Source organism: Felis catus, chromosome F2, assembly GCF_018350175.1.
Source record: "Felis catus isolate Fca126 chromosome F2, F.catus_Fca126_mat1.0, whole genome shotgun sequence".
Classification (NCBI taxonomy): domain Eukaryota; kingdom Metazoa; phylum Chordata; class Mammalia; order Carnivora; family Felidae; genus Felis; species Felis catus.
In genome coordinates, this window is record NC_058385.1 from 24,549,581 (window position 1) to 24,569,828 (window position 20,248).

Sequence of the window (20,248 nt, forward strand, 5' to 3'; positions counted from 1 at the left end):
TTGTATTTTAAATAATATGATTGAAACATTATAATGACTCTAGATTTCAAGAACAATGATATCTTTCTATCTTTTCATTCTGAAATTTATACTTTTTCCAGAATAAATCTGTAATTTTATAGTGATAACTACAAGCAATGTAGACTTACAATATAAACTTTGCAATCTTAAAAATAATTATTCCCTTAAGACAGCATAACACAAAAATCCACTATAGACAAATCAAAGACCTGATTGTAAAGTGTGAAATAATAAAGGCAGAAGATAACACAGAACTTTCTTCAAGGCTTTGGGATAGACAAATATTTCTCCAACAGGTCACACACATCACTTACCAAAAGAAAAGACTGATAAAATGAATTTCATTAAAATTAGCACCTTATGTTCATCAAGAGACAAGATTACAAGAGTGAAAAGGCAATGGAAAGAGATAAATAAGAAATGTTTAATATATTTTATATCTAAAAAAGACATGTGCCCAACACTTAAAAAAGATTCCTGCAAATCAATAAGAAAAAGGTATATAATCCAGTTGATCTAATCGAATTGTACACAAGTAGACATTAGGACACAGCACTTCTACTCCTAACCATATGGCCAATAAAAAAAATATAAATATGTGCACAAAAAGACAGGTACAGGAATGTTCTTACCAGCATTAATTTTAACCCTACTAAACTGGAAACAACTCTTATATTCAACAACAGAGTGGGAAATAAATTGCAGTATGTTCACCAGAGAAAAAGAACAAATTGCTGCTATATTCACAATGGATGACTCCTGCACGCATACTGAATCTGAAAGAAACAAGACACAAAAGAAGCCAAATGATGGAATAATCTACTATATGGTTCCACTTATGTAAAGATTAAAAACAGGCAAAGCTAATTTTAGATAAAATGTCAGAATATTAGTTATCTTTGGGGAGGATGTGACAGGAAAAAGGCACAAAGTAGGCTTCTAGGGATGGTTATGTTCTCTATCTGGATCTGAGTGGTTTTCACACAGGCGTATTAACTTTGTAAAGCTTATCAAGCTGCCCACTTAAGATATTTGCATTTTAATGCATGTATATTACACTTCAATAATCAGGATTTAATAACAGATTACATACTTGCACTTAGAGTGGAAAGACTGTGTATGCCATTCACTAAAATTTTGTCATATATATGAAATACACATGCACATACACACACACACACACACACACACACACACACACACACATATTTTTAAAGCTTATTCAGGGACAAAGGGCTGCTTTGAATAAGAATGGGAACTGTTTCCTATGGTAAGCTGAATTAAATACTACTCAGTAGTGAGAAGAAAATTGACTACACATTGACAAAAATATTATAAATTGTTTGCATCATGTCTATAACCGGTTACTTGTCTTCTATTTAAAAGTTAAGCTTTTAAACTGCACAGTACTTTGATAAAATCCCATTGAGTTTATAAAAAAGCATGTATAAAGCCTCTAGTTCAGTTCTTATAATGATATTTAACTCTTGTTGAGTACTTTCTATTTATTTGTTGCTGTTTTAAGTGCTTGGATGCATTAACTCATCTTAATACACAAAGTGACAACACTTAAGATAGCTACTATAATTATTTCCTTTTAAAGAGGAAGGATCAAGGGCTCATATAGGTCAAGTAGCATAATCAAGGTCCCATGACAATTTACACATCCTGCAACTAAGCATCCTGCAACTCCAGCATCTTAATTTAAAATCTCATTCTTTAAAATATTAAAACATTGCACTACCCTGGGGCACCTGGGTGGCTCAGTCCGTTAAGCGTCCAACTTCAGTTCAGGTCATGATCTCGCGGTTCAAGTGTTCGAGACCCGCGTCGGGCTCTGTGCTGACAGCTTAGAGCCTGAAGCCTGCTTCAGATTCTGTGCCTTCCTCTCTCTCTGCCCCCTCTTGTTCTCTCTCTCTCTCTCTCAAAAAACAAAACAAAACAACAACAAAAAACAAAACATTGCACTACCCTGATTCCACCTCTTAAAACAAGGCAGGAATTCTATTCTTATTTTTGCCTACTGGATGATAGGTTTATCAATGTTGTCCTAACAGAATAGCCAGTGCTTTAGCTTGAGATTCACATTTGAGGGTCATGAAACCATATGGCGGATGAAATGCCCACAGATGAATATGTACACAGATGAATGTATACAGACATACCTCATTTTACTGTGCTTCATTTTATTGCACTTTACAGATAGTACATTTTTTACGAATTTAAATTTTGTGGCAATCCTGTCAAGCAGTGCTATTGTGCCATTTTTCCAAAGCCTTTGCTCACTTCTTGTCTCTGTGTCACATTTTGGTAACTCTCAAAACATTTCAAGCTATTTCATTGTTACTGTATTTGTTATGATGATCTGATACCAGTGATCTTTGATGTTACTACTGTAATTTTTAGGGTGCTATGAATCATGTCCATATAAGACTGTGAAATTAATATATGTTGTGTGTTCTGACTGCTCCACTAACCAGCCATTGTTTGGTCTCTTACCCCCTTATTGGGCCTCCTTAGTTTGTGAGACACAACAATGTGAAAAGTAGGCTAATTAATAACCTCATAATGGCCTTTAAGTGTTCAAGTGAAAGGAAGAATCATCATCTCTCACTTTAAATAAAAGACTAGAAATCATTAAGCTTATTAAGCTGTTTTTATGCCCAAAACAGAGATAGGCTGAAATCTAGGCCTCTTGTGTCAGTTAGCCAAGTTGTGAATACGAAAGAAATGTTCCTGAAGAAAATTAAACGTGCTGCTCCAGTGAACACATGAATGATTTGAAAGCAAACAGCTCTCTTGCTGATATGGAAAATGTATTAATGGTCTGTATAGGGGATCAAATAAGCCACAATTCTCTGATAGGCATAAGCCTCATTTTGAGCAAGGCCTCTACTCTCTTAAATTCTGAATGCTGAGAGAGGTAAGAAAGCTTCAGAAGAAAATTTTGAAGCTAGAAGAGATTGGTTTATGCGGTTTATAGAAGAAGCTGTCTCCATAACATCAAAGTGCAAGGTGAAGCAGCAAGTGTTGATGTAGAAGCTGCAGCAAGTGTTGATGTAGAAGCTGCAGCAAGTTATCCAGGAGATCCAGCTAAGTTAATTAATGAGGGTGGTGACACTAAACATCAGATTTTCAACATAGATAAATCAGCCTTCTAGTAGAAAGATGCCTTCTAGGACTGTCATAGTAAGAGAGGAGACGTCAATGCCTGACTTCAATATGTCAAAGGACAGGGTAACCCTCTTGTCAGGGGTTAATGCAACTGATGACTTTAAGTCAGAGCCTTTGCTCATTTATCATTCTGAAAATCCTAGGGCTCTTAAGAATTACACTAAATCTACTCTCTTGGATTGGAAGCCAATGCAGCAATGCCTGAATGGTAGCACATCTGTTTACAACATGGTTTACTGAACATCTTTAGCCCACTGTTATGACCTATTGCTCAGAAAAAAAGATTCCTTACAAAATATCACTGTTAATTGACAGGCATCTAGTCACCCAAGAACTCTGGTGGAGATGTACAATGAGATTAACGTTTTCATGTCTGCTAACACAACATCCATTCCTGGGTCTATGGCTCAAGGAGTAATTTTGACTTTCAAATCTTATTATTTAAAAAATACATTTCATAAGGGTATAGCTGCCATAGATAATGATTCCTCTGATGGAATTGGGCAAAGTAAATTGAAAACCTTTGGAAAGTTTTCACCATTCTAGATGCCATTAGGAACACGTGTAATTCATGGGGAAAGGTCGAAATATCAACATCAATAGGAGTTTGGAAGAAGTGAATTCCAATCCTCATGGATGACTTTGAGGGGTTCAAGACTTCAGTGGAGGAAGTAACTGCAGATGTGGTGGAAATAGCAAGAGAACTAGAATTAGAAGTGGGACCTGAAGATGTGGTTGAATTGCTGCCCTCTCATGTTAACACTTGAATGGATGAGGAGTTGCATGTCATGGATGAGCAAAGGAAGTGGTTTCTTGAGATGGAATCCACTCCTGGTGACGATGCTATGCAAATTTTTTTAAGGACAATAAAGGATTTAGAATGTTACACAAACTTAGTTGATAAAGCAGCAGCAGAATTTGAAAGGATTGGCTCCAATTTTGCAAGAAGTTCTGTGGGTCAGATGCTATCAAATAGCGTCACATGCTACAGAGAAATCATTCATGAAAGAGTCAATGTGGCAAATTAAGAAACTGCCACAGCCACCCAACCTTTAGCAACCAGCACCCTGATGTGTCAGCAGCCATCAACACTGAGGCAAGACCCTCTACCAGCAAAAAAATAAAATAAAATAAAATAAATTATGCCTCACTAAAAGCTCAGATGGTGGTTATCATTTTTTAGAAATACTTTTTAATTAAGGCATATACATTGTTTCTTTAGACATAATGCTATTGCACACTTAATAGACTACACTATAGTATAAGACCTAACTTTCATATCCACTGGGAAATTTAAAAAAAATCATTTGACTTGCTTTATTATGATATTTACTTTATTGCAATGGTTTGGAAATTAAACCACAAAATCTCTGAGGTATGCCTGTTCCTACTTTTGGAAGTGCAGGGATAGAAAAACACATACAAATATATTTAAAGACAGCACCTAAGTATGCACATTAGTATAAAATGATAGCAGCATGGAGAAAGTGACATTGCCAGAGGAAAGTATCTTCTTTGTAGAATATGTCTGTTTGAATACTTTGAGCTGCAAGTATTTGAATACCCAAGTCAACATGGCCTAAACAATACATTTAATATCTCTTGCAGGCAGAAACATGGAGGCTAGGTGTTCAACGACAGGTCAATGGCAGAGAGACTCAGACACATCTGTCTTTCCATTCTGCCATGTTGGTAATTCTCTGCTCTCAGGCTTGCCTGTCTTCTTTGTACAAGAACTGCTGCATCTTTAAATTTCACAAACTTATCAGCACCTGCAGGGGCATTTTCTCTTTCCGCATCTCTTTTTATCACAAAAGAAAACCTTGCCAGCCCTCTTCCTCATACTTAAGCAGATTTCCTCCATCCTTTCAGTAGCCACTGTTGCCTGTAAATCCATGCTAAATCAATCACTCCTAGCAGGGATACATTGTGTTGATTGGCTTTGACTAATCAACATTCACCTCCTAAGGATGCCAGTTTGACAGCATGTGAAAGGGTGACCACCCCCAGTATACCAGAGGCTTGGAAAAAAGGGGTGGAAGGCTGGTTGTCGGTTAGGCAATCAACAGTGTCTGCCACAAGACAGTAGAAATCGTAAAGACAAACACGGCTTTCCAAGGAACATCCTTAGCCACAAACCAATGTGTCATTTTTACATGCACTCAGTGCTGAGATGTTCACTCTCCCTGCATGTAGATTTCTTAACAACAAATAAAAATGTGAAGTGATCATCTTTAAGTATTCAAGAATACTGTGTTTCATTTTGCTATTCAAAATATTTGCAGCACATACATTAAATCATATATGACCAGATGTATTATCAAAATGTTAATATTTAATACAATGAATGTTTGAATCATTCTTTTACATAAAAATATGACCGGCAGCACCAAATTGGAAGCCAATTTAAATGCTGAGCCAAAGGATACAAGCTTTTTTATCCTTGTCTGGTGAGTTTGGAATTAAAACCTTAAAACCAAATCTAATTTTCTTTAATGTAAGCCTTTAGGTATATGATTTGTATATTGTGTGGAAAGGTTTATAATGGAAACATTCAAATATAAATGCATTTAACTTCAAGTCCTTACCATCTTAACTCCCTTCTTCCCAATTTAAATTCACTTTAAAAATAGTAATTACTTTTTTTAAAAATGTAATGGGGCTCCTGGGAAGCTCTTTTGGTTAAGAGTCTGACACTTGATATCTGACTCAGGTCATGATCTCATGATTCATGAGATCAAGCCCAGCATCGGGCTCTGTGCTGACAGTGTGGAGCCTGCTTCAGATTCTCTGTCTCCCTCTTTCTCTACCCCTCTCCCACTGTCTCTTGTGTTTTCTCTCTCTCTCTCTCTCTCTCAAAATAAATAAATAAGCATTTAAAAAAATTTCAACTAATGCTATTACTGTTAAGATTTTTAAAGTTTTGGGGCGCCTGGGTGGCGCAGTCGGTTGAGCGTCCGACTTCAGCCAGGTCACGATCTCCCAGTCCGGGAGTTCGAGCCCCGCGTCAGGCTCTGGGCTGATGGCTCAGAGCCTGGAGCCTGTTTCCAATTCTGTGTCTCCCTCTCTCTCTGCCCCTCCCCCGTTCATGCTCTGTCTCTCTCTGTCCGAAAAATAAATAAAAACGTTGAAAAAAAAATTAAAAAAAAGATTTTTAAATTTTTATTTATTTTTATTTTTTTTAAGTTTATTTATTTTTTGAGACAGAGAGAGCAAGAAGGAAGAGGGGAGGAAGAGGGGAGAGGGTGAGAGAATATCCCAAACAGGCTCCATGCTGTCAGCACAAGAGTCCCATGCGGCTTGATCCCAAGAGTCCCATGCAGCTTGATCCCACAAACCGTGGGATTACCACCTGAGACAGAATCAAGAGTTGGGCGTTTAACCTACTGACCCACCCAGGCGCCTCACTTTTAAGATTTTTTATTTGCTACTCCATATACTTTTCAATACCACATTAAAACTGTAGTTTCCAGGAGAGAAAGCCAGTTTTCTGAACCCTCCGCAGAAGAGTTATAAATAATTTTGGAAAGTATAAATCAAGCCTTTTGGGCTTAAACTGCTATGAAGTTGCAAAATTACACCTTCTATGAAAGTCATATGTGCACCAAAATCTTTCACCTTCTGTGCCCTCGATAGGTGATGCTTCCCTGTTCTTTACTGTGAGAAGAAGCAAGGTCTCATACTCAACAAGAAGCTTAAATCTCAGTTTTTAGGTTTGATAAAGTGTAATTATATGGTAGAAGGAGACAGGTAGCAGCTTGGGATGATTTGGTAGTTACTGTCAAATGTTTTACTTCTTTTGATCATATGCTATATACTGTAGCATTTAGAAGTAAAGAATTAAAATCATGGTTCACTATAGAAGGAAAGCAAAGGTAAATGAATTAAACAAATGCTTCTTAATAAAAAAACCCTTCCTGTAGAAGGAGCACCACATTCAGTAGGATGAGTTTCCGTGAATTTAAAGTTAGTAATTTTAGTACTCCAGATAATAACACGGACAACGGGGAAACTGACACTCATTTCCCTATCAGTTCTAGAGCTGGGTTTTTAATTCCTGTTAGTATAGCATTGACAAATTAATTGAGGGTGCCCTTTATATGTCAACGCCAAAAATATCTACATTCCTAGAAAAGAAAAACAAAAACAAAAACAAAACACTGGTCACCTTTTCTTCTGGTCACTTTGGGAAATGAATGTCCCATATCTTATGGATGACGAAGTGGGACTCTCAACTGTCAGGCAAGTGGCAGCTCACAACATCGTTCTATGAAACCCCTTCCCCATCTGGTCATCATAAGAGTTTAATGGAGCCAAAAAGAACATCTCAATTCTAGAACTGGGTCCTGGAAAACAGAAGTGATCTCCTGGAGAAAATAAAAGAAAAAGCCTTTCTTTCCCCATCCCCTTCTCCCCAGTACCTCTTCTGCATCTCTAGGGTCTAAGGTGTTAACCCATCCCTGCTCCCTCTGCATGCTCTCTGGAGCGCCCCCTTCTCTGTAAGGGTAGTTAAAGCCATTTTAGCATCTCTGGAAGGAACTAGGAAGAAGGCCTCCGAAAGCAGAGGAGCTGTGAGGAGCGGGAGGAGTGGGGGCCCTCCTTGCATACGTCCCCCCGCCAGGGTCCAGACCTGTACTCCGGGCCTCTGAATCCCAAAGCACGCCCACAAAGGCCAAGCGTCCAGGCTTCGCCGGGCCGGGGGGGAAACAGCGCGGCTGCTCCATGCTCCACAGCGGGCAGCGGGCCAGGCTGAGTAGAGGTGGGGGTGGGCGAGGAGGGGCGCTCACGTCACGTGCGCGCGCAGGGACCGCAATAAATGCCCGGGAGCTCGCGGGAGCGGCGGAAGCGCCCGGCGCCTGGCTCTGCGCACCGCGGCAGCAACGGGTGGGAGCGCTAGGTCGCCGCCAGCCTTCGCCTCCCAGCCCCGCTCCTGTCTCCGCCCCTTGCTCTAGCGGAGAACGCTCGGAGAAGCCCGGGCGCCCACCCCGGCTAGCTAACCGGGCGGCTCCCTTTCAGCCCCAATTTCGAGCTCTAACTTCGGAGCGCTTCGCCTGCTCCAGGTCCTGACGGAACCGCGGAGGCCCAGGCTCGAGTCCACCGCAGTCAGCGCCCTCGTCGTCCTCGGACGCGCCGCGCGGGTCCTTCCCGACCCGGCTGTGTGTGTGCAGTCGTGTGCGCAGGCTGGGGCGGCTGCGGGAGGCCGGCCGTCGTGTTGGGCTCCGCTCTCGTAGGGAACTTCACGCTGGAGAGGTAAAGGCATTTCTAAAACGCTTTGCGGAGTCGTCAGGCTCCACCCTTTCCTATCTACCTTTTTCTTCTAAACCTCCAGTTTAAAAAAAAAAAAAAAAAAAAGCCAGCTTGTAGAGAATGGGCGGACACGGAATGTGGGTGGGCTACTTGGAAAGCTGCAGCGATGAGATTTGCGGGAGCTTGTTCTTGCAAGTGACTTTGTGGGCTTCACCTCCTCCTTCTGTTGCGCGCTTTCCGTTTGGGTTAAGTGAAGAATGTGCGCCTGCGGCGTGTGGGAGGAAAAGCTGAAGTTGCTGATGAACTGTTGGCTTTTTCGGGTGCAGGCCACAGGTTGGGCGCACACTTTCCAGGAAATAATGATTGAATTCTTCTTGCCCTGCGCCTGGTAAGAGGAGACTTCCTCCCAGACCATTATTTCCTATTAGTTCCGTGGGCCCTCTAGATGTGCCCGTGGATACATGTGTGGATGACATTTTGTACTTCTTTAAAACATTCACCACAATTCCAGAATGTGATGGACATTCCGAGTATCTGCGAACTAGAGATAGGACACTGGTCGAAAATAATACCTTACAACGGAGGTATTTACAGAAAACACTGTAAATAGATAATATGCTTTGCAGGCTGTATTTAACACATACATAGCCCTTTTAAGCTTTTCAATTCAGAAATTAATTTGAAGGGTTGACTCTTTTTTTTTTGCCATTTGTTTTGTCCTCGTCCATGTTATTTTGGTAATTATAGTTGTCTGTTTTGTGGAAACAATGCATTGTGAAAAATCCTCTGGAGGAAAAATGGATTGGAGATAAGTTATTTCAAAAAGTGCGTGGCCATTTGTTGGGATTATATAAACAAATCAAATTGGCCTTTGTTACTGTTACTTTACTTTTGTTATTAGAAAATTAATATCTGCCTAGATTTTCACCTTAATCACACTGCATGTCGTTATAGCCAAAAGGAGTGGAAGAGCCTGTCTTGGAGATTTTCCCGGGGAAATCCTGAGATCATTCATTATGAAGTGTACCGCGCAGGAGTGGCTCAGAGTAACCACAGTGCTATTCATGGCTAGAGCAATTCCAGCCATGGTAGTTCCTAATGCTACTTTATTGGAGAAACTTTTGGAAAAGTACATGGATGAGGATGGTGAGTGGTGGATGGCCAAGCAAAGAGGGAAAAGGGCCATCACAGACAATGACATGCAGAGTATCTTGGACCTTCATAATAAATTACGAAGTCAGGTGTATCCAACAGCATCTAATATGCAGTATATGGTAAGGAAATTTTTCAAATGGTATGTACAAAAAAATGTTCATTAATGCTTTCAGTCTTCCTGGTTAAATTACCTCATGCTATTATTTAATCTTTACCATTTGTCTTGTATGAAATTAAAATTTTTCTTTGGGAGTATATTCCTCTGCATGTTCTTTTACTAGAGTCCTTTTATTCTAAGAGTGCTTTGAATTTCGGAGTAGACTTAAATACCTTTAGATGCAATGTTTCTACTAAAAGCTTCACATTCTACTCTTACTAGGAAGATTCCTATACTGGCGATCCTGAACAGCTGATGCATTTGCTTTTAAGTGAGTTAGTAGAACGATTACTTCCTAATTCCTAACTGATGGAACTTTCTTATGGATGGTGGATCTGAAAAATCAAGGAAGAATAATCTGAAGCAGTTTTCTAGATTGTCGATAACTTTCCAAAGGGTCCATGCTTCTTACCAATATGTAAATAACATTGTGAAGGGTATATTTCTGTGGTTGCTTTATGTTATGTGTGCTTTGGCAATGACTTTTTTTCTTCTTCTGGATTTATTTATGCACTTTGCACTTTGACAAGTGAAAACAAGCCTGGACAAAGAATTAAAAAAAATAAGTGACTTATCCTAAAAACCTCATATTAATTTTTAGAATTAAGTACCAAGTTTGGGAATCAAACTTACTTTTAAAAAGCTATTAGTATATAACTCATTAGTGTAATACTCTATGCCTGAAATATTTAGAAAACTTTTCAAATATTTATTATACTAAAATTAGGAAGGTACTAGCAAAAATTGATAATAATCATTGGTGATGGCAATGCTTATGTAGGGTGCAGTTAATTTTAAAGTGTTCTAGTTTTTCTTCTTTCTGCATTCACAATAGTGTTGAGGGGTATTTCCTATTTAGGCAGCTTTCATGATAGAAGTTCTAAGTTCACATTACCCATTACAAAATATAGCATTATATTATTTTAACTTTTGCCAGAAAAAAAAAATTTACCCTGAAGAAAGTAGGTAGCACTCAAGAGCACTCATTAGAGGTTAAGAATCAGGACCTGACAATCAGGTGGTCTGGGTTTAAAGTCTGGCACTTATAGTCACTAGCTGTGTGACTTAGGGCAACTTAATTTCTCTCTACTTCAGTTTTCTCATGTCCAGCATGCGTACTCACCTCAGAGGGTTGTAAGGATTGACAAGATAACCTATGTAAAGTTTAGCTCATTATCAGGCATATTGCAAGATCTCAGTAAGTGTTAGTATGACATATAGCTAATGTTATGTCTCCCCATACTGTTGCAGTAAAGTTCCTAAGAAAAGTCATTAGCTCTTTGCAAAAAATCTGTGTAGGATATGACATGGTAATGTCTCACATGTCTGCTTTTTGTGTATTTTAAACTGTTTGTCCAAAGTGAAAAATTCTAGGACTTCTTCATTTGTGAGCTTTCAAACAGAAAGAGCCAATTATGGAGCCTTTCCAAGGAGGCCGCCATATGCTTATTCCATGTGCATAGGTATTCCATTGCTTTGTATTTAAAATAAGGAAGAACTTGGGAGTTCAAACCCCCAAAAAGAAACCTGAAAATATTTGTGTGTGTTTTAAGTTATATGGAAATAATGAAAGAACAGTTCTGTAATTCGTTTTCATGTCGGACTTCCAAAAAAAATAACTACCTATTGTATGATGTCTAGTCTGGGCTGTTTCTGTGAGTTTCTTTTTAGTTTCGCTGGTTTCATCCTATCCTTGAAATGCAGATGTAGAAACCAGCCAGGGTTTATGTTGTGTTGCCCTTAGATACTGTTAGCACTGGAACTGTGTCTTGGCCATTAACGGGCTGCAGAGGACTTCATTGTCCAACTGTAATACTGGAAAACATTTTCTAGAATACACATTTAAGGGAAGTTTAAAAGAACAATACTACTTTATTTGAAATGTTGTTGACTTATGTAGTACATAGCAGTATAAGTACACATTTGATCAACTTTGTGAGAATATAATTTATTCAAATACTTATTTAAAGTGTATTTATTCTGAGAAAGCAAAATTAAAGTTTGGCTTAAAGATCTGCTTCCTGTAAAATCTGCAGTACCCTCTAGGTGCCACTGCTTTGTCTATTTGTATGCCATATGTCATATCACATTAAAAATGTGAATAGCCGGTTACCTTACTTATACTTGGTGCCTATTTTAGTCTACTCTTTGTCCTTGAACCTATGGCAGTCAAGCCACATCCACCTTTATTAACATCCCATCCCTACCGCTGTTCTTATCCTCATTTAACTAATAGGTTTAAAAATAGACTCTGGAAAGCCACATCTGCCCTTGGAGAGCTTATAGACTGAGGAGAAAGAGTAGACACATTTGAAAATGTTAAATAAACAAGGACACAAAATTCAATGCTCTAGTGTGTGAATAATGTCAAGAGAGTACAGAATAATGGAATATTCCTAATGGTGGGAGTTAATCAGTGGGGAAGATGGGTTTTATGGTGTTCCTGGAAGGTGGTCAGGACCCGGATTGTGGCAAAGAGGGGAGGGCATATCTCAACTAGAGGAAGAGAAACAGACAAATGCTAGATCCAGGGAAATTTCTGGAAGAAGAGCAGTTGGAAGAAAGCACAGAACTGTGGCAGAATCAGTAAGGGCAGAGATGAATTATTGATTATAGAAACCAGTGATGCTTGGAAAGCCTCCATAATTGGCTATTTGAAAGCTCATATATAAGAAGTCATACAATTCTTTAGACTCTTTACAGAGAGATATTACCCACATTTAATTTAGGGTAAATTGAAAAACTAGAGCTTTTAGGTAATCAAATTAAACTGTTGCTGAAGAGACAATGGATTTTAAAGGGAAAAATAGTAGCCGTGCACCTAGATAGCAGCAAGTTCACATTTGCCTCTGCTCCTCGCTGGTATGTGAGCTCTGACAGTCAGCAACCACTCTGGGCATTGCTTTTCTCAGTAGTGGAATTGATGTAAAGAGGAGCCTGGGTGGCTCATTCAGTTGAGCATCTGACTTTGGCTCAGGTCATGATCTCATGGTTTGTGGGTTCAGGCCCCACCTTGGGTTCTGTGCTGACAGCTCAGAGCCTGGAGCCTGTTTCGGATTCTGTGTCTCTCTCTGCCCCTCCCCCCCTCTTTCTCTTAAAAATAAATAAACATAAAAAAACTTTTAAAAATTGATGTAAAGAATAAAAACACAAGCTGTAATGAGATAAGACATTTGATACTGTTGTGCATACTCTTTTCAAGCCTTTCCTTTCCATGGGTTTTAACCTCATCATTTGGTTCTTTTACGTTTCTGGTTATATTATCAACATGTTCTTGTTTCCTGCTGGTCTCATAAAACTTTGTTTCTCAGGTTTTTCCTTTTGGCTGTCTCTCTTCCTGCTGGACATTATACTACTTTGGCTTAAAAACTTTTTTTTAAGTTTGTTTATTTATTTATTTTTTTTTTTAGAGAGGGAGAGTGCACAGGTGAGCAGGGGAGAGGTAGAGAGAGAGGGAGAGAGAGAATCCCAAAAAGGCTCAGCACTGTCATTCTAGAGCCTGATGCAGGACTCACGAACTGTGAGACCATGACCTGAGCTGAAATCAAGACTCACAGACTTAACCACTTACCTGACTGAGCCACCCAGGCACCCCCTTACTCCTTTGACTTTAAATACCGTGCATATATTGATGGTGTTTAGTCCATAGCATAGTGTATATCTCTATCTAACCATCATCTCTTTGAGCTTCATTTACATATTTCGTTCTGCCTTCTGAGTCATCTCCGTGTGGTGTTACTCCACAGCTACTTCAAGCTTCAGATGTCTGAAAAGAAAATGAACTGCCTTACCTTTTTTCCTCCACCTTTGCCTGTGATCCTACTTCCTTTCCTGGATTCTTTATTAGTGGAACTCATTAACACCTGCTTAGTCCTCTGTCAACAAAACAAAATACTCCACAAAATAGAAGATTAAACCCATTCCCAACTCTTGCCATGCTCCCATTTTTTCTCCCCACTTTAACATAACATATACATGCAAACATGAATACACAATTACTTGCCAAATTCTGTAGATTCTGTCTCAGAAATGTCTTTTGAATTCATCTCTTCCGTTTCATGCTAACCTTTGCTCATTATCTCACCTTTAGATTGGTACCACACCTTCTCACCCAACAGACTCTACCAGTCTGTTCCTACTTTATTTTGACTTTAGTCCACCTTCCTCACTGTCACTAAATCTTTTTATTCCAACAAATCTGTGGTGGTTACTTAGCTGCACAAAACTTCTGTTAACTTCTGTTAACTTCTGGACACTCACAAGTTCAAGTTCATCTTGATAAATGTATAAAATGAGGCACATCCTGTCAATTCTGCCCCATGGCCCTCAACTCCCTTGTATATATCTGAATCTGTGTTCACATTGAACTATTCACTGTTCTTAAAGGTGGTTGTGCTTCCTCATGTTTCTGTGCCTCTTTACTCATTGATTTCTTCTGAGCCCAGAATGTCTGTGCATCCTATCTCCTCATGACAATCTCTTACTCAAGACTAAGTTCAAATGTTGTCCTTCTGCAAAGCTTTCTCTTGTACACCTATTCCTCTGCCCTACTCCTCTGTGCTCCGAAAATATTTTACTCAAACCTGTTTGTAGTATTAAAATTTTGTTGCAGTTAATGTTCACATGTATGATTTCTAAGACTAAAATCCTTGAAGGTAAGCATCAGTCCTTATTTATGTTTATGGCCCTGTGCCTGATGCACAGAAGTACTCAGTAAATATTTGCTGATTGAATATTGTTGGTTGTTCAATAAATGTGTGTTGAATAACAGGATGGATAGAAGAATAGGTAAGATTATATATGAGATAAGTATGAAATATGAGGACAGGCAAGAAAGAGGAATTAAAATAATAAAAGTTCTGAGAGGAAGGATATCAACAACACTGGAGATAGTGACATAGAAAATGGAAATACTAGAGATGAAGGATTAAATGTTTCAAATAATTCAATATTTAAAATACTTATGGTATACTAAAGACTATCCTGTAATATAGAGCTACTGAGATAGTAATAAATATATTCAAATGTTCTGAAATTCAAGTAAATGGGTATTTACCTCTTGCTATAAATTTTTAACATGAGCCTCTGAAACATTATAGAGTGACTGAAATCCCAAATAGTTCACTGTGATGCGAAGTGTACCTAACTCTAGAATGTACTTTAGCAACCAAGAAATTTTACCTAAAAAAGGACACATGGGCCAATGATATAAGCTGTTCTCTCACTAAGATAAGTATTTCCACATCTTTTAGGGAACTGTTGAAAGACATTCTGCTGGGAGGGTTGATGGCTGTGCCTGTTTGCTGTCACCTCACATATGGGCGAAACTGTGGGTACACCTTGGCATTGCACTTTTCCAAATGTAGAACAAAATGCATCTGGATACCTCTCCTTCTGGTAGGCAACCAGAGGTTCGCTGAGCCAAACAACCAGCAGTCCTTTTGGCCCGTGGTGCATGTTGCAATGACTTGGTTCCAGCTTGTCACTTAGAGTCTTTCTAAGGCCATGTTTAACATGGGAAGTCAAGTTTTGTTGTTATTGTTCTTGTTTTTTCCTATATTTCAGTATAGCACATGATCCCAGAAACTAGACATGAGTCAACCTAGTTTGCCATATTTTTAATATAGGACAGAATGTACACAGATCAGCTTTTTTTTTTTTAATAGTCTGGGTTCTGCCCTATTTCTGTCTGTAGCCTGAATCCATGCCTGAAATAGTGATCTTTGTCTTGTGAGTTGCTATTTACTCTCATAAATCCATATTTTCTTACATTATTTTCCACCTGCTACATATACTCAGAATAAATGCAGATAATGAAATGATGGCTTCATAAGTCATTTGGCCAAAAGCCCATGTTTACACATTTTTTATCTTGCTGAAAGTGGGAGGAATTCACATCAATTAAGATTTTATTACAACTCTTGATTCCCCAAATGGTAATTTTGCTCTCTGTATATTGATACTTGCTTGGTAATTTTCAAAAAGTAAATGTTTTCATCTTTTATTGACATACAGTATAATCTACATTCACTTAAAATGCATGAAATACCTTTCTTAGTTCAAAGAATGTTATAATTATTTAAAGTTAAGATGTTTTATTCTGTATTTAAAATAGATTATTTAATTTTCCTAAAGTGTTTTTACTTTATCTTAATAATATTGTTTAGATAGAATAAAGTTATGTTTTATTTTCAGTATCTTACTCTATGGAAGTTAAAAATTTACAAAACCTTAATTTGAATAGATAGTTGTTGTTTTTTAAAGATATTAGCACTTGAAATTAATGTATTTTTCTTTTCAGAAGTTGCATTGTAAATGGCAATACCCATAGGAAGAAAGTGACATTACAGCCCAGTTTTATAGAATTTAGTAGTTACCTTGGAGTTCTAGGAGATTAAAGATACCTCCTAAATGTAAGCAGCAAGTCAAAGGTCTTAGAAAGGAAAGAGAAGATAAGTAGTTTCAGTAGGAGAATGGAACACTCAAAGCCAGAAAAATGCCATATTTTGAAATTGTTGTTGTTATTTATTCCTTCAATCAGCAGGTATTGGAGGTTACAATTATGGCAGGCACCATCTAGGGCCCAGCGGTAACCACAACAAATATTCTTCCTTGCCTAGAATAGGTATGAAGACCCTGAATCTCCAAATTCAACAAAGGGCCCACGTGGTTGACACAGAGTGAAGGGCAGGAGGTGGGGATGTGGGGGTGGGGAGGGGATGTAATGTAGGAAATGAGATGAGGACAGATAAAAATCATTTTAAAAACTCACTTTCAGTCTGAGTGGTAAGAAGCCATTTGAACTGTTTGAACAGAGGAATGGTATGATCTTCTACTTATCCAGAATCCTCTGGCTTTGTTGAGAACAGAAGTTAGATGGTGGGAGGTGGGGCAAAAGTGTGAGCAAGGAGATGAAGCTATTGGAATAATCCATCTAACACTAGGAATAGGTTGGTAGCCATGAAGGTGGTGAGAGGTGACAAGAGTGTGAACACACACTAAAACCTCTTTGTAATCATAACATCAGTCTTGAAATTTTCAAGGAAGCCTTGTTGCAAGACTAATGAAATTGCCTTGGTGAGCCAGGCAGCAGCAGGCTGGGAGTTTCAGCATCAGGTGCAATTTTGAAATCCACTCAATCCCTGGCTATGGTTTTTTGAAAACTGGTGGCAGTTTCCATTCTGGTTTGAAGATCAATGGGGAAGATTCTATATTGTTCAACTGATAGTGGTTTCCACAATGGTTTTAGAGATCTCAGAAATGACTCAGTTACTGGATGCACATTTTGCCAACCATATTCCAATAGATCAGAGGAGGTGGAACCAATCTCTGCCTCCCTGCTTTACAGGGTAAGAATGCCTGCTGTTTTCCCATGTGTTTTGCTCTCCTGTCCCACTTGCCTAAAAGCCAGTCTACCTCTCACTCCCTCCATAAACGACAGAGGATGAGAATTTTAGCATGAGAAGCAGAACAGGACAGTGGTCCAGTTCTTGTCCAGTAGTCACCAGTTTCCCTATCATGGGGTATGTCATTAGGATTTTGTTTCATTTTGGAGTTAACAGATTTTGGATGTGGTGTATAGCTGTACAGATTTTGCCTGATGAACTAGAAATATTGGAGTTACCGTATTTTTAAGATAAGGAAGAATGTACACAGATCAGGTCTTTTTGTAAAAAAAAATTTTTTGTAATGTTTATATTTGACAGAGAGAGACAGAGTGCTAGCAGGGGAGGGGCAGAGAGAGAGGGAGACACAGAATCTGAAGCAGGCTCCAGGCTCTGAGCTGTCAGCACAGAGCTCGATGTGGGGCTCAAATTCACGAATCGTGACTTCGTGACCTGAGCCTAAGTAAGATGCTTAACCGACCCAGCCACCCTGGTGCCCCGACAGATCAGCTTTTGGTAGAGAAAGCTGGAGCTCAATTTTGGACATATTAAACTTAAGATTTAGCTTAAATATCCAAGTGAATTTGTCAAGAATGCAATTAGACACGTGTGGTGTGGGCTAATCTGGAACATGAAGTTAACACTTGTCAGCATTTAGATGGTATTTAAAGCCGTGAAAAGAAATGAGATCATCAAGGAAGTTAGTATAGGTAGAGATGTTTGAGATTTGAGCCCTTGAGACACTTTACAGTGTAGAGGTAGAAAGGTGAGGAGAAACAGCAAAGGGAATTGGAAATTAGGAAAAAACAATAACAACAACAACAAAACAGGGAGCATGATGTCCTGGAAGCCAGAAATGCTGATCAGCTCTATTAGATACCGCTTATAAAGATAAGTAAAATGAGGACTCATGAGTTTAACAACATGGACACCACACTGAAGGTGTGATAAAATAGTCTAGGTGAAGTCCCAGTGGTCCAAGGGTAGTTGGGCAGAATAGGATGAAAAAATGAACATGCTTTTTCATTCACTTATTTGTCAAACATGTATGTTCCATGTTCTATGGGCCAGGTAGTATCTGCAGTCCTAACCATTTTCTAACCCAAATTTTTCAACTTAGTTTTAGAAGATGTAATTCAATTAGGGAACATATCCCAAATTTATAACGACGGTCAATAGGAAAATGCAGTTTCTTTGCATAATTATTTTTTTGCAATTACTGTTACTGAATGCCTTCATTAAAAACAAAATAATTATCTAATAATTTATAAACACAAGTGAGTGACATTTAGTTCAAGACCATTCTTTGCTATTGTTCAGCTGTGTTCTCTCACACACAGTACTTTTAAGAACTTATACAACCAAATAATTATACATGATTTAAAATTTAAATTCTCATATTTTAATGATTTTTACTAATTCCATTAAAGCCAAATATTTACTAAACTGACATACATATGTCTTATATATTACTGTGTGTAATATATACATATATATAATGTCTAGTTCATTGGAAGAAAATGTACAAATTCAAGTGGTAATGAATTGTCTGGTGAAGGTATTATAATAAGTATGTTTAAGTAACCCTTTCCTTACCCTCTCTCTCTGTCCCTCCCCCATTCATGCGCGTGCTCGCTCGCTCTCTCTCTCTCTCTCTCTCTCTCAAAAACATAAACAAAATTAAGGAACCCTTTCCTTATTTTCCTATATATGTGTTGCCTTCAAAATTTTAAGAAGTTACAGAAAAGCTGTTATAATTGATTAAACCAATTTGTTATTGATAAATTTGTGTTTGAGAAAACATTTAATTCAACAAATACTGATTGAACATTTTTATGCCTGGCACTGTTCTTGATGCTGGAGAATATATCAGTGTATAAAATGTTCAACAAATTAATGAAAATAGGGAGAATGAGACAGTAGGGAATGATAGAAGTGGAGCTGATCCCACTTATTGGGTGGTTGAGGCAGATTTCTCTGAGTTGGTGGCTTTAGAGCTGAGAGCTAAGTTACAAGAAGTAGTCAGCTAAACAAAAATACAGAGATCTGGGCAAAAGGAATGCCAGGCACAAAGTCTCTAAGTCAGAAATGAAGTGGGGGTCACAAAGAAGGCTAGTGTGACTGAATTTTATTTAGTGATGAGGAAAGTGTTAGAAAATGAAGTAGACTTATAAGCATGGGCCAGAAGTCCTTTTGGGTTATAGGTGAGGAGAAACTTGGATTTTATTCTGAGTGAAATCCACTGGAAAATTTCTTGCAAGGGATTGACCTGGTCAGTTTCCAGTTTCAAAAATTATTCTGACTTCATTATGGAGAGTGGTCCGCAGGAGAGCTAAGGTTGAAAGCAGAGAGACAGAAAGCCATTGCTATATTCTGAATGTGAGATGATGGTGACTGGGACCAGGGGGATAAGTGGTAAAGATGGAGAGTGGTGGGTTGTTTCAGGATATGATTTGACGCCATTGCTGAAGGTTTGGTTGATAGCTTTGATGTGAGGGTGAAGGATACAGAGGAATCTGAGTTGTTAATTAGGTTTTTCCTAAGCAGGTTGGTAGATAGACAATTTTGAAATCAGTCATCAGGAAATTAAGGATAGCAAGTATTTTTCATGGAAAAGCAATTAGGTATGATTTGGGGAATAGGAATAAAGGTGCTTTAGTCCAGCACTGCTCAGACTTTAATGTGCATATGAATCCCCTGGACATCTTGTTAAAATACAGATTTTGAGTCAGTAAGTCTGTATGGGCCTCAGGATTATGCAAGCTCCCAGGTGATGTGGCAGCACTGTCTGGGAATAGACTTTAGGCTCCCTGGAGGACTTGAAACTTTGAATAGACTTTAGGCTCTCTGGAGGACATGAAATATTGACTCTGCAATTCGCATTCTTTATTTTTCCCCTCCTCAACTATCACATTCACCTTCTCCATTTTTAGAAGGTAGCAGCTGTAACTACTAATGTCAGACAACAGAAATTCCTTTTCACTCTTTTAAGAAGTGTTAAGAAACCAAAAAGGTGAAGACATTTGAATGATAAAATCCCCAATGCCTAATGTTTAAGTCAGTCTAATTGGAGGAGAAATGGAAAATGAAATCTTAAAATCAGTCAATG

The 20,248-nt window shown here is 38.5% G+C and overlaps 1 protein-coding gene across 1 annotated transcript in view; it reads left to right on the plus strand.

Annotated features, from left to right (window-relative positions):
* Positions 1–8,070: 8,070 nt before the first annotated feature.
* Positions 8,071–20,248, plus strand: part of CRISPLD1 (cysteine rich secretory protein LCCL domain containing 1) — a 48,511-nt gene continuing 36,333 nt past the window's right edge. Inside the window, exons 1-2 of the mRNA XM_011291343.3 lie at positions 8,071–8,445; positions 9,397–9,716. Coding sequence (XP_011289645.1) covers positions 9,459–9,716 — 258 coding nt within the window. The 5' untranslated portion in view covers positions 8,071–8,445; positions 9,397–9,458. The remainder of the gene's footprint in view (positions 8,446–9,396; positions 9,717–20,248) is intronic.